This window comes from Malurus melanocephalus, unplaced genomic scaffold (genome assembly GCF_030028575.1).
Source record: "Malurus melanocephalus ecotype Western Australia unplaced genomic scaffold, MMel_1.1 scaffold_269, whole genome shotgun sequence".
NCBI classification, from domain to species: Eukaryota; Metazoa; Chordata; class Aves; order Passeriformes; family Maluridae; genus Malurus; species Malurus melanocephalus.
Window position 1 is genome coordinate 850,203 of NW_026623501.1, and position 13,761 is coordinate 863,963.

A 13,761-nucleotide genomic window follows, 5' to 3' on the forward strand; every position below is an offset into this window, starting at 1 on the left:
TGGCAACTGTGATTGGGGTGGTTTTGTATGCTGGCTGGCTGGGAGGGTGTCCTGGCATGAGTACATAGGGCTGGCATTGTTTATGTGGAATTCTGTAAGTTTAGAACCTTTCCATATACAAGTTCTGTAAAGGAAAAATAAATTTAAAAGAGAGGTAATTGAGGATAATCTCTCATGTAAAATATGACTATTCAGTAAGTTAAGGGGGAGTATAAGGAGGTATTTCATTAAAGACAGCAAATGTTACTCCAAGAATATTTCTTKCTAGTATACAAACTAAAATATATGGTGTGTTAAGTCATAAGGTTTTTCCATTTTTATGAGCACTATTGCTTTATCTTTGATTCTGAAAGGAAAAAATAGTCATTTAATCTTGCTTAATTTTGGCTTTAATTTTCAAAAGGCAGGGGAATTCTGGCTATGATTTGATTTTTAAAAGATTATTTCTTTGAGCCTTTTTATTGTGATTCCTTTTTATCTTTCATATAAATGCTATCAGCAGTGGAAGATTAGGAAACGATAGGAACATTTGCTTCTAGAGAGAAGGCAGAGAAAATGTCTTTCTGTTCTTCCTCCCTCCCTATGTAGTTTTATTTCAAAACAGCTCACTGCACTAAATCTTTCCTGGAATGGGAGAACATACAGATTAGAGGAACTTTTCTGTATTAAAAAACGCTGTTGTCTTGACAGCATAAATTCAAAACTGGCAAGTGCTATGTAGGTTGCAGTACAGGCAGCATGCGGTGAACATGCGGGTGAACAGAATGGGAAAAACCTTTCCTTCCTCAGAGCAGCCATCAGGATTTGCTGTGTGCAGCCCCAGCTGGTGCTGACCAGGASTGGCTGTGGCCTTGCTCTGCTCCCTGTCTTGGTTTGCATCTAAAAGAAAAATCAAGTTGAACTAAGAGAAAGCAYAGCCTGTTTTGTGTCACAGGCCCAGACATTTAAAATATATATTGTTGATGCCATATCTATATCGAAATGAAGTCCCCCCCTTTTTTATTTGAAATTTTAAATTCTCATATTTAAAAATATAATTTAAAAAAATCATAATTTCTGGAAAACAGAAAAGAGGAGCCAGTCAATTAGTGATTCTCATATTCTTGTTGGGATATGAACAATGATAATTCTGCAAGTAAGCAGCYGACACAAATATGGGACTACTGTGCAGTAAGTGAAATGTGCTACTTCTGGCTGTGAAGAAGAGCCCTAGAATTCTTATTCTGCCAAAACAAACAAAAAAAACCTCTGAATAAAATGGAAATGTTAGCTCCAAGCTGGAAATGAAAAAAAGGAACTCTATTTTATAATTATTTCACTGAATATTAGAATTATCTTGGGCCTTAGCTTATGTTTCAAATGATGATTTACCAGCTCCAAAAAAGGGGAGTTTTGTAGGTGTGAGATGTTTTTCTTACTTAAGTCATGTCAGAATATAATAATGCAGTCATTGGTTTTATAGCTTAGTAACTGCCACTCGGCACAATGCAGTTCATGYACTCGTCACAACTACTTTGACATTTATCATAGACTCAACTCTTGACTTGAATTCTCATTCTATTCATTTTAGGAGACAGACCCAGACTTTGATCATTGTGCTGTCTGCATTGAGAGTTACAAGCAGAACGATGTTGTTCGCATTTTGCCATGCAAGTAAGATAATAAAGTTGCTTTGTTTGGAAACTGTTCTCTTTTGGTGTTCTTTTACTTCATTTCATGTTATAGGTGCATTGTAATWCACAAATGCATTTGTTGGATGTTTCCAGTCCTAATAACAGCCACTTTATTTTAAGAYTGTGGTGCCAGAAGGTGTGAAGGTGGGTGCTGGCACTGTTAGGACAGTGGAGATTAAACAAAATTTTATTAAAGATATTGGCAGAGAAGCTGTTGAGATTGCARTGAGGTGGAGGGGTGCAGGTTTAAGGACCAAGTGATGGGCAGGCTCAAAAAATTTCAGTATAGTGACCCAAGCACAGCTGCAGCATTCTGCACAGTAGATGTGCAACTRGCTGCTGGTTTCTGAAACAGTAGGAAATGGAAATGCAGTCTTTGCAACCTTCATACCTCCTGACATTAGTCAGCCTCTGTGCTGTCATCTCTCTTTAGTCTCTCCAGTGCAGTGTGATTTTGGCTTGTGTCTGAAGATTTGTACTTGCTGGTGATTCTGCATTAGTGCTTAAAATGTAACAGCTTCCTCCACTTTTTATGCCAGTGTGTTGACATTTACAGRTTTTCACTTTGTTTCAGTTCCAATTCCATTCTTGAGTTGTTTTRAGACATTTCTCTTCAAGAGATGCTTTTAAATACTTTTTCACCTGGTGGTTGATTTTGTTGAATCATGCACTTTGGTAGCCTTAACCATTACCAAGGACATCTTTCCCTTGTGTTCTGAAGTGCAAAGCTTCCTCCTCTAGGCACAAAACCACATGTAAGTCAGGTTGTATATATGCAGCAAGATCCAGTAACTTGGCCTGTGCTTGGTACATTAATGGTTCTGCATGATRCTCTAGAAGTAACAAAGTCATGTGKTGGAGTCAATCTTCAGTCWGGCAGCAGCAGCAGCACATAAGAACTCATTATTGGTCTTCTAAATCCTCCTGCAGGCTGTTCTGAATAGCTGGAACATCTTCTAATGTGTAGTATATTTCCATCATCATAACAGGAAAWCTATTGCTTTATATCTTACTGATCAAAATATGTGTGCATTATATTTCTGAAGCCAAAAATCTAATTCAATTTACTGTTCTTTGTGTCCCTTACCTCTTGGACACTTGCAAACAATGACCTGTTAGATTCTCAGCGTTGTTTAGATCAAATAACCTACCACTGATTATTTAGAAACTCTCATTAAAATATTTAGGAATAGAAGAGCTTGGTCTTAGTTTGTAAAGGTTTGGGAGCTTTTGGTCGTGTGGATGAGTGTTCATTTCTTTTTTACAATTCGGTCATTTTTAATCGAAGTTGATGTCCTCTTGCCCTAAAAAATGTACTCCCAAGTGTTAAGTAAAGATCTCAAAGTTACATCATTTATTGTCATCTGAAGTAAAACTTGTATGGTTGAATTAAGCCCTGCTCTTTTCATATATTATGCAGAAGGTTATTCATAAATTAGAGGAGGAATTTCTGGAAACTGCAAAGTTTGAACAACTGMGATGATTGTTTGGTAAACTGTCTCTCTTAGGAAAGGTTCTCTTGAATTCAGGGTGGTACTGTGAGGCTCAAGGACGTGAAATGGAAGTTCACAAGTCCTGCTCCTTTATGCCTTTTTCTTGACACTGAACACTGGGCAGGAGGTGGTCCTTGCCAGTGAAGAGAGAATGAGTCCTCCCTGGTAGGAAAACAACTCTTCCCGCTGACCATAAGGTAGAGCTGGGATTAAGAGCCACCTTACTTAAACAACTGCCCCTGTCCAAGCAGTGGGTATGTTACTGGTATCCACAGATAAAATATACACCCTTTAAACAAGATGATCATTGATCTTTTTCTTTTAATTAAAAAAAAAAAAAAAAGAGAGAAAGAGAAGTCCTTTTCCTTCAGCCACCTTTGGTGTCCTGCTGACAGGAATTCTGGGCTCTCAGGRATGGTTACAGCTGTTCAGGGAGCTGCATGCAGGTGCACCTGGCTGCCACCTCAGCACAGCCTGCCCCACTGCAGTCTCCATGTAAAGGAGAGATCAAGGCTCTTGTGTAGATCATTTTCTGTTCTGTTCTCCTACATTTCACCAGAATGTAAGGTCAGTGGAGGCTCAGATTACATTCCTGCCAAAGGCTGTATGACAACTTTTATGTTCGCTTTCTATTTCTTTTTTACATTTCACTTTTCATTTGCTGCAGCTCAGTTTTTGAGTGCAAAACCACGTGTGCTAGACAAGCAGTGAGATGGATGCTTTCTACAATACATTTTTATAATTGTAGATGAAAAGCCAACTAGTACCTGCAGAGATGGGCCCAATAAATTTCAGATTCCATGTACGATTTTTCAGTCTTCAGTACATGAGATGCTTCTCTCCAAATATTGTTTCGAAGGTTTAACTCCTTTCTACTTCCTCATACTTCAACCTGCCATTTTAGTGCAGCATGCAATGTTAGTTTAAACATAAAAAACCCCCAGACAGCACAYAGATAATAAAACAAAGCCTGCAAGAGAGTTTCTAAGCCAGATGAGAAAATAAATTGTAAGAACACCATAGAGAAAATAACTCAACCAAGAGGAAGCAAATGAAAGGCTGGAAGTTCTTCTTACTGTGCCTGTTGGGGAAGCTGTAATCATTAGACAGTAAGAATCACTGACATGTGACATCCTTGCTGCTCTCATCAATTTAAAAGTAGCCTTTCCCTTTAGCGCCATAATTGTTCTCTGCAGTTAAGTATGGTCTGTCACTCTGTGCCTCAGTGCAGGAATCTCATCCGGGCAGACAAACAGCAGGCAAAATCTACCAGCAGCTGAGCAAGTTGCACATAAAATTCCATAGCAAAACAGCACATTTGTGRTGTAACATTTTCTAGCATGTGGGAAATTGGGGCCAATTTAAAAATAAACTAAGGTGAAAATGGTAGAAACTCAGCTGCACTGTTTGCAATAGTTAATTTTGTGCTTCAGAGAGAGAAATATGTTGAGTAYCAGCAGCCTATGGACATACCTGTAGGTTTAGTGCACAGAGGGACAAGCAGCCAACTGTTTTAGTCTTCCAGGCTTGAGGAATGTGTCTTTTGTGAATGTCATTATGTAAGTGAAAAATAAGTAGAGGAAGCAAATGTCAGAGGGATCCTAGCAAAAGACAAACGTCATGGACAGTTTTCTTTATTCAGATGTTTTTATTCTACCATCATCACATTGTTGCATCTAGGGGTTGAAGAGGCACTAGGTGAAAAATGATCAGCAGTGGGTAGTGTGAAGGATTCGTGAGAGATAAGAGAAGGGGAGAGCAAAGTGACAGGTTAGAGAAAAGCAGAAAATGACATTGGAAAGGACAGAAGGATGGCCTGGGAAGGAAGGAATTAACAAGGTRGGAAAAGAATTAAAGGAGTAGTGAATACTTAAAAATAAATGGCTCTTGGGCCAAAGTCTTAATTCCTGTCCTAGGCAAAAAGGAGGAAAGTGACAGAAGTGGATAAAGCAGGTTTTCAGACTTTGATTGGTTTGAGTCTGTGCTACTGCACATAGCTGCTTTCTTCTTTTTAAGACCAAATTAACACAATCTTGATGGCATCCTTTCTGCTTCCTGCAGTGCYTTGGATGCCAGGGCCAGGGGAGCAGCTGCCTCCAGCAGTAGCCAAAAATGCTACTTTGCTGCAGTAAAGGTCCCTTTGGYGGGATGCTGCACTGAGAGCAGGGAAGGGTAGGGAAACAGCACCTGCAAATCATTCAAGCCCTTCTCTTTCTGTGATGTGCGAATTTTTAGGCCTTACACCACCACAAGAGATTCCTAACTCACTTTTTCCCTTGAGAAATGCAGCAAAGTTGCCACGTTGTACAAGAGTCGGCATTATGGTGTTTATTACCAGCTGGAGGGCARCTGGGTTGGGTGTGCTGACAGAGTGGAAAAATACCTGCAGGTCACCTGCCTGGAGTTGTGCCCGCATGGGAGACTCCATCGGTGCTGCCAGCCTGGCTGCCAGCCCTGCTTCTGCAGCCTGAGCCTGGGGAAGCAGCAGAGGCTTTGTCACATCTGATTCCCCAGCTTGGGACTCCTGAGGGAGCATCATCAGCTGTCGTGACCAAGAGCAGCTCCCTAGGAGCTCCTCATATTTATGGTCTTGGAGTATCAGTGACAGAAATAGGAAGATGGAGAAGGTTAAGGAGAACAGATGTTGCAAGGGCTTGCCTTGTCAGACTGAAGTTTTAAAATAATTCCTGCTTRCTGTCTTCATTGCTGTATAACTGCTTTTAAACTCTTGCAAACAGAGAAATCCAGACAGAGCCTGAACCACAGTGATGTTATCMGCAAACTTTTTAAGAGGTAGAGAAACTGTGTAAGTAGTAGGCAGAGCCATGCTTTCTAAATCAATAACCTTTGGAGAGCTGCACTTCTTTGAAACACATTAATAAATGTCCTTGAAGGTTTAGGAACTAAAAGCAAAGAATTGGGGGGTCACAAAACCAATTGGGCTCTGTATATAAATATATTGAAGCGCTAATGACTTTTTAAAATAACTCATAATATTTASTGGATGCATGTGGCATCTGTATGARTTGCCTGCTTCACTTGATCGGAGTGCTTCTACAGCACTGCTTAGCCAATAATGATATAATAAAGCTGTTTTCATACTTATGTGGAGTCTTGATGTCTGCTCTTGCCCAAAATATTAGATTTTCAGGTTTGTTCTGCTTTAAAAAATAGACTCCAGAGACTTAAAAGAAAATATAATAAAATTTTCCATGTTTGCCTAACATGGAAAAATGGCATCTCTGTATGTTTCAGAATATTTCAAACCATTTTGTATCACCCAGAGTTTCAAACATTGTTTCCTGTAGTTTTGTGAGTAATAAAGGGAATGCAGTAAGAGATAATAATAATAGAAGCRAGTCTATTTTGGGTGATGGTTTGAACAGAAGGCACTGTACATATCCTGTTTTTTGTGATTTCCATCTTGCTAGAGAACACAGGCCAGCCAAGTGACTAACAGATCCTTCAAGTTTCTATTCCTGCATTATCTGGGATAGAGATAAGCACAATTCTTTTGCCCTCTGTCAGTCTCCTGTTGACTATTTTACACCCTGATTCTGCATATTTCATTAGTACAGGTAGGATGTACAGCTGCAGCTTCCTAGAATGTCATTATGTTGATATTCTATAGTCCCTCCATCATCCTGAGTAGATGTAGAACATAATTATATACTATCTTTTGCTATATTCAATAGTTTCAGGAGGCCTTTCAGGTTGCTTTCCAGAGATTTAAAACAGAATTGTCTGGTAGCATGCCTCATTTGGTCTCTGATTTTAAAATCCCAAGGGATGGGGAGTAAAGAACTCCCAGATGCCATGATGAGCTTTCTGARGCACAGAGCACAAGTGTAACCTGAGCAAAGAGGGGACAGAGAGTGTCTCAGCTTTGTGCTGCCTTGGGGGCACGCATGACCACCTCTTACAGACCCTGCTGATGCCACAAATAGATGGCAAGAACTGCTTGTTCTGCCCCTGCACCTCTCCCTGCTGGCTCCAGAGCACAGCTCTTCGCTGACTAAGCAGCCCTTGTAATTGCTRATCTTTGTCATGATCACCAGTCTGTAGTGTTCAGGTGTGCCTGCTTTTACTGGCTTCTTGCTCTGCAGTCAGCACCACTGGAAATGGAAGCTCTGGGCTCTTATCGTAGGAATTACCATAGGCAGTTCTCAGACTGGGTTATTATGAGTATTTGCTAAAGCTGTTGTGGGTAAAAAGTCTTGTGATACCGATTTCGGCCATGAATATGCTCTGAAAAGTTYTTTGCCTTTGCAAAAGCTAAGAGGGCATTTCCTTCTCTTCCTTTAATTTACATACCTTGTTTTGGTCTCTGCATATTCCTWCCTTGTTACACTGGTTTATATCAATCCCAACACTGTTACATTTATGTTCATGTATATGACTAAGATTTTGGATGCAATGCAGGAGGCAATTCAGACTGTTGCCTATTGCAGAGTTCCCTGCTGTGCAAGTAGGAGTCCAATTTGCCTTTCCATCTCTAAAAGCCCAATTTGCCTCTCCTTTAATTTTTGTGACAATCATATGATGATGGATGTGTTTTCATTCTTGGTATCAAGAAGTACTAATGTCAGGGAAAGCCTTCTTTTTACTTTGATGTGATAATTATAAAAACCTTTTCAAAGTCAAACWGGAGTTTGTTGGGTTGGTTCCACCAACTTGTGAACAAAATTGACAGCTGCTGATGGATCTGGGCTCTTCCTACCAGAACCTTGGTTCAAGTTCTGCAGTAAAACTCTGACAAGAMTTTAGACAGGATTACAGTGGGAATGGTATTATCTTCATTCTTCTGCCTTATATTTACTACTCCAATCTACAATAAAAGGGGGAAAAAATTTCAAATCTTCAAGAGTTTCTTTCTAGTTGAACTATTARTTCAAACAGAGAATATTTATTAGTTCAGCAAGCAGTATTTATTTTTTTATTACTGTGATTAGCACAGAATACTGGCAGTTCTAAGGTTTGCATGTATTTTAAAATTTAAAAAGCAACTATCCCAAAGTTCATTAAAGTAGCTCTCATTGTATAAAATACTTATTTGCAAACTATGTATATGCCTTCTCTGTTCCTCTAGGCACGTGTTCCACAAAGTCTGTGTGGATCCATGGCTCAGTGAGCACTGTACGTGTCCAATGTGTAAACTGAACATTTTGAAGGCACTGGGAATTGTGGTAAGTTGCTCTTTTGTCAACTCTTCGTCCCATGTCTGAGACCCAGAACAGGAAAAAAAATTGTCGGGGAGAGAGGTGGAATAAAATACTTGGGTGCTTTTAGTAATTTCTTTGCTGCTGGTTTGTCATTGTTCCTTCTTTCCCTGTTTGGTCATTGAGAGTATATTGTTATAGTTGCATTTATGACAATTATCTACTGGAAGTACGATAGATTCTCTGTAAACTTTGCATTCTCAAGTCCTTTCTCAAGTCCAGGTATTAAATTTATTCTGTGAATCTCTTGTTCTTGTGGTTTCCTGTTGGCAGTCTTAAATTTGCACATTAAAAGCCCCACCCTAGCTGAGTCCAGTGAGTTTTCCTCAAGCAACTCAAGTCTTACGGGTTCCCTGAGGACCTCTTTGGTTGACCAGTTCACAAAGGCATAGCACTGAAACCTCAAAGATTTTTTTAAATCTTTCYTGTATGAGGAAAAAATTATAAAGTGGGAGCAATTCTCTTTTCAGAGTAAGAGAAGAACATATGGAGAGACTGTCTAAAGTGGCTTTTGTTTCAAGACAGTGACAATAATCAGGCCTCCCTTTTTAGCTGTGTCAGTTGYGAATTTGCACATTTGCTAAGAAATAATAGCAGATATATTGTGGATGACCCGGTTTTGCAGTTAATAACATACCTGGGTTTTTAGAAGAGTGGAATTTAGAGTTGTCATCATGGTAAACCATACAGGCATAGGCTRTGATATGAGGGTACTTGAGTCCCTTGAATCTTAATCCTTTTTTCTGCTTGCTTCTCCTCTTTAAGAGGCAGCTTCATATCAAAGTTGTTCATTCATATGTTTCTCTCCTGTGTGACCTCAGCACAGCTGTAGCCGCTGAAAACCATGTGTATGTGTGGTTTTATTTAATGTACACCTTTGGTGCACACAGAACATTCCCCAGATGACAGGGATGTGTTTGTTGTGCAGCCCAACGTGCCGTGCACAGATAATGTAGCCTTTGACATGGAGAGGCTGACGCGGGGACAGCCGGTGAGCAGGCGCTCGGCGCTCGGCGACTTCGGCACCGACAGCTCCCTGAGCCTGGAGCCCCTGCGCACCTCGGGCATGTCCCAGCTGCCACAGGACGGGGAGCTGACACCAAGGGCAGGAGAGATCAACATTGCAGTCACAAGTGAGTGTCCTTTGGCTCCCGGTACCATCGTACGGCTTCCGCGGTGTGCGTGTCCCTCTGTGCTGCAGGGCCCTGSTGATGGATGTCCCTGCAGGCACAAAGGTGACCTCAGTGTCTCTGTGAGAGGCATATGCTCCTTATTGGAACCAATAACTCTGGGTATGACAGTGCCAGCACTTCCATTATTAATGGTAAATCCATTTAGATCTGCATGCAAAGAACCCTGGATGAAYGAAAATGGCACCAAAATAACCTTCCTGAATTCGGTAACCAGCACAAGAAGCTGGATTGCCCAAATGGTTATTTATCCCTTCAGAATAGTTTACRTGCAATAATTTTTACAAATATAAATACTGTAGCTGATGGCTATTTCTGCAGACATTTTTTCCCCTGAGAACATTGCTACTGGAATTCTGACGTCACTTAGCAGGTGCTTTTTCTTACAAAATTTGTGAATTAAAGAAGCATTTGMTGTACCAACATTTGAGTATTGTCTAAGTGTTTTATAACATCAGAAAACTGTTCCTGCACTGCTTGAAAGCTCTTATCCATAAGAGCAGCGTGGAAAATTTCCACTTACTGGAATTTACCTAGGGTTTTTAATATATAATAGCACGATAATGAATACAGTATTTGTGGAATTGCATCAGTTTTCCATATGCTGTACAGTCTCAACTTGATGCATGAATGGTTGTTTTCCTGGCTGAATTGCAAAATTAGAATCTATGTAGAACAACAGTCTAATTTTCTCCTTGTATTTTGATTGTGTGCATCTGTGATCTAGATTATGAACTTAGTGTCACTGGTTGCCACTGACATATGCATACAAGGCAGTGAAACCARTGCAGTTCATTAGAGTATTTCTTTAGATGCTGTAGCAAAGTAAATGTCTCATTAAAAACAAAACACCCTTCACCTTATGAAAAACAGAGTCCATATCTAGAAATGTCCTGATCTGAGGTGGTAAAATCCACATACATAATCTGGTTCCTCCACAAAGCCAGTAAGTCACTTTGCCATCCAGTGTTCACCCTCTGGTTCACCTTGCATTCAGTTTTGTTGAACAAGAACAGATCTGTTGCTTCCTTGTCAWGGGCAGGAAGACTGTAGTTTTCACTTTTCAGAAGGTGTTTTTACTGTCTGCTCCCAGCTGTAGTGCTGCTCATGCACAGATGGGATGCCAGGGTAAAACAAGAAATAACCACCAACAGTTCATGCTGACAACGTTTACGAAGTAAAGCTTTAAAAAGGGCTCTTGAAATGTTTGTRTTTTATGGATGACACGTGCATTCTTTCATGCATGAGAGTTAAACCAAAAGCCATATTCAACAACAGTATTTGTATTCTGAACTGTTACTGTATGTCCAATTGATCCTGGGGAGAATTTTGAATAGTGAACATTCTATAATAGGCTTCTTTATACTACTTTTTATTTTTTAATATGTCTGTCTGTCATATTSTTGAAATTATTTTTCTACGGGTATATCTGTATATTAAGTGGGGAAACACTAGTTTTGTTTTACTGTTGAGCAATCTATGCTGATTTTGTTGGGTTTTAAGTAACACTATAACACAAATTCAGGAGGGAGGGGGCAAAGACACAGTTAAAGTGTGACAGTACTTTGAGTGTGCTTATGTGAAAGAACTGCATCTCACCAAACCTAACCCAACCTGACAGTTGTCTTTCTGACTTTGGGTAGACAGAGTTTTCATTACGTTTTCCCTTGATCCTGCATTTCACTTGACATTTAAGTGACTAACCCTTGGGCTCAACCAGGAGATACTGTTGTGCCATGCTTTTTTTTCCGCACCTCTCTCCACTTCTTCTTTGCTAGCCTTCTCCCGTCAGTAACTCTGTGGCTTAACCTCCTTCTGCTTCACCTCCYGGGGCCAGTCATGGCTTAGAAGCCTCTTGCCTTCCGCCAGTGGTGTTTGAGGGAAATATTGGCATCGCTTTCTCCCACGAGTGATTTCCTCCCTTTCCTTTGTCAACAGAAGAATGGTTTATTATTGCCAGTTTTGGCCTCCTCAGTGCCCTTACACTCTGCTACATGATCATCAAAGCCACAGCTAGCTTGAATGCTAATGAGTAAGTAAACATTCAGATGTTTCTGTGCGTTTCTGGTGGGTGTGTGTCATGGACAACTTTGGGAATAAATACCAAGAGAAGGGGGAATATGTAGTTTTCAAGAAATCAAATTAATTTACTTCTTTTGTCAAATGCGAGTGTTTCTGTTAAGCAGGTTTCAGGGTAACATCTAAAGTCCCTCTTAATTTATATTTACCTGGATTGTCTGAGGAAATATCTTTGCTAAGTGGAGACATGAAAAGGGGAAAACAGAGAATATTTATGTTCAATTTTTGATCAATGGTCTRGGTAAACATTAGAATTCTGCCATTAAATTCCCATGTTCAAAATTTGCTTGGCAGAGCCAAAATTACTACCAGCAGCTAGCTTTTACAGTTTTCACCCCAATTTTACAGTCAAATTTCATATTAAAATAAAATAGTTGGTACACTTTCAGCTAAGGGRAAAAAAAAGGTGTTTACTGTGAAAGCTACCTTTCTTATTTTAGGAKAGGGGGAGAGAAGAAAGCAATGAATGCAATTATGTTTCTTCTCTCTTAAATGAAGGGATGCTTGCTTCCATGCATAGAAAGCCTCAGCCTTCCTTCAGACAGGCTAGACAAGAAATTACCCTAGCAGATAACTTTCAGTCTTTTTTTATAGTTCTGTGTGTGGGCAAGTGTAAATTTATTCTGCAGATCTATTAACTAGGTACATCTAGCTATTTTCATGTAGGTGTACAGAATATCTGGGCTCAGGATATATGTTTAATYATAATTTAATTATTTATTTGGGAAGCAAACTGTCAACATCTTTCTTTGTCTCTAAACATCTTGACACAGCTGAGTTTCCATTAATGTGCTGATCTCTCTACCAGAAGTGGGGTGAGATTCAAAGGAATGCAGCCTGGGGGGGAAATGTAGCCTTTATAAATATTTCTTTGGATTTTTTTTTCTTGAGATAAGAGAAAGAAGGGGGTTGGATTTTTAAAACTTTTATTGCAGTTTGGGAAGTATTAGGTATCCTTCTCAATAAGATGGAAACATATCTAATAGTCTCCAGTATAGAATTTTTGACAATCTCAAGCTAATCGTCTTCAGGAGGGTCCATAATAYTGGTCATCCATAATTTTGATTACTACTAATTTGCAAATCTTTTTCCTCTTTTCATATGCTGATTCCAAAAGGGCTTCATGAAGAAAACTTTTAGAACTTCAAATAGCCCTGTCAAATCTACTCTTTTTTTTCCCATTTGTCAAAATCTTGAAGTTGCAGCCCTAAATCAGCAATTTGGCAGCATAGCTAGAGCTGAACATAGTTAATTTGCCAAAAACAGTAGTTTGGGAAAGCATGGAGCAGGGTGAGCTGCAGAACGGGAATGTCTGCATTGCTGGGCACTGGCACATCTTTGGCAAGGAGGAGGAGCTGTGTAGTCTCATCCAGATGTGGGCACTGATAGCAGCTGCATTTTTGCCTTGCATTGCAACTCTTCTTTTTGTTGCTCACTGGGATCTGGGACTGTTTTTACTGCAAGGACAAGCTGCTGCACATTGGCAGGGACTTTGGGCCTCCAGCAAACTGTTTTTACAGTGATGTTCCCTCAGTATGAACAATGGGTGTGCTGATACAAGGAGAGCTCCTTTTCTGAGCAATAGGAATTGAAATGCGAGCATGTCAAGTGTGTACTTGAGACAGACTTGAGAAAACTCACAGCTACAGAAACCAGAGCTTCAAAAATCCCTTATTTGGGTAACTGAGGTTCCTGGTTGTAGCCTTTAACCTCAGCTGCTCTTCATCTGAATCCTCTGAGATCTGAGCAGCCTCCACAAGTGCTGCTGGGTTCAACTACTCATTTTAGACAGTTTAAAATGACARTAATGCTTAGATTTATTGTTTCATTGACAGCTTCCCAGTGCCAGACAAAGAGTTTCCTGTGCTGAATATCATGCCAGATATATGGCAATTCCTTCTCAGTGCTTTTTCTATTAAACAGCATACCTGCTTTTTATGCTGCTCCCCAAATAAAAAGCAATGCTGGCGTACCCTGCCTTTCTTATGGTAGTGTTTCAGGAGGAATCTGAAGGGTTTTTCTTGTTAAAAAACAACAGCAGTAAGAATGAGGGCATGTAATATGCTGATGCAGGTAAAAGACACCAAATATTCTGCTTCAAAACTCA

The 13,761-nt window shown here is 39.9% G+C and overlaps 1 protein-coding gene across 3 annotated transcripts in view; it reads left to right on the top strand.

The window, feature by feature from the left end:
• Positions 1–13,761, top strand: part of RNF130 (ring finger protein 130) — a 49,391-nt gene that overhangs the window by 28,045 nt on the left and 7,585 nt on the right. For 2 of the 3 annotated variants that reach the window (XM_057376095.1, XM_057376094.1), the window contains 3 exons: positions 1,571–1,653; positions 8,256–8,352; positions 9,314–9,518. In XM_057376095.1, the coding sequence (XP_057232078.1) occupies positions 1,571–1,653; positions 8,256–8,352; positions 9,314–9,518 (385 nt within the window). Of the gene's footprint in view, positions 1–1,570; positions 1,654–8,255; positions 8,353–9,313; positions 9,519–11,513; positions 11,608–13,761 lie in introns of all 3 variants that reach the window. The other variant, XM_057376093.1, reaches the window with a different exon arrangement.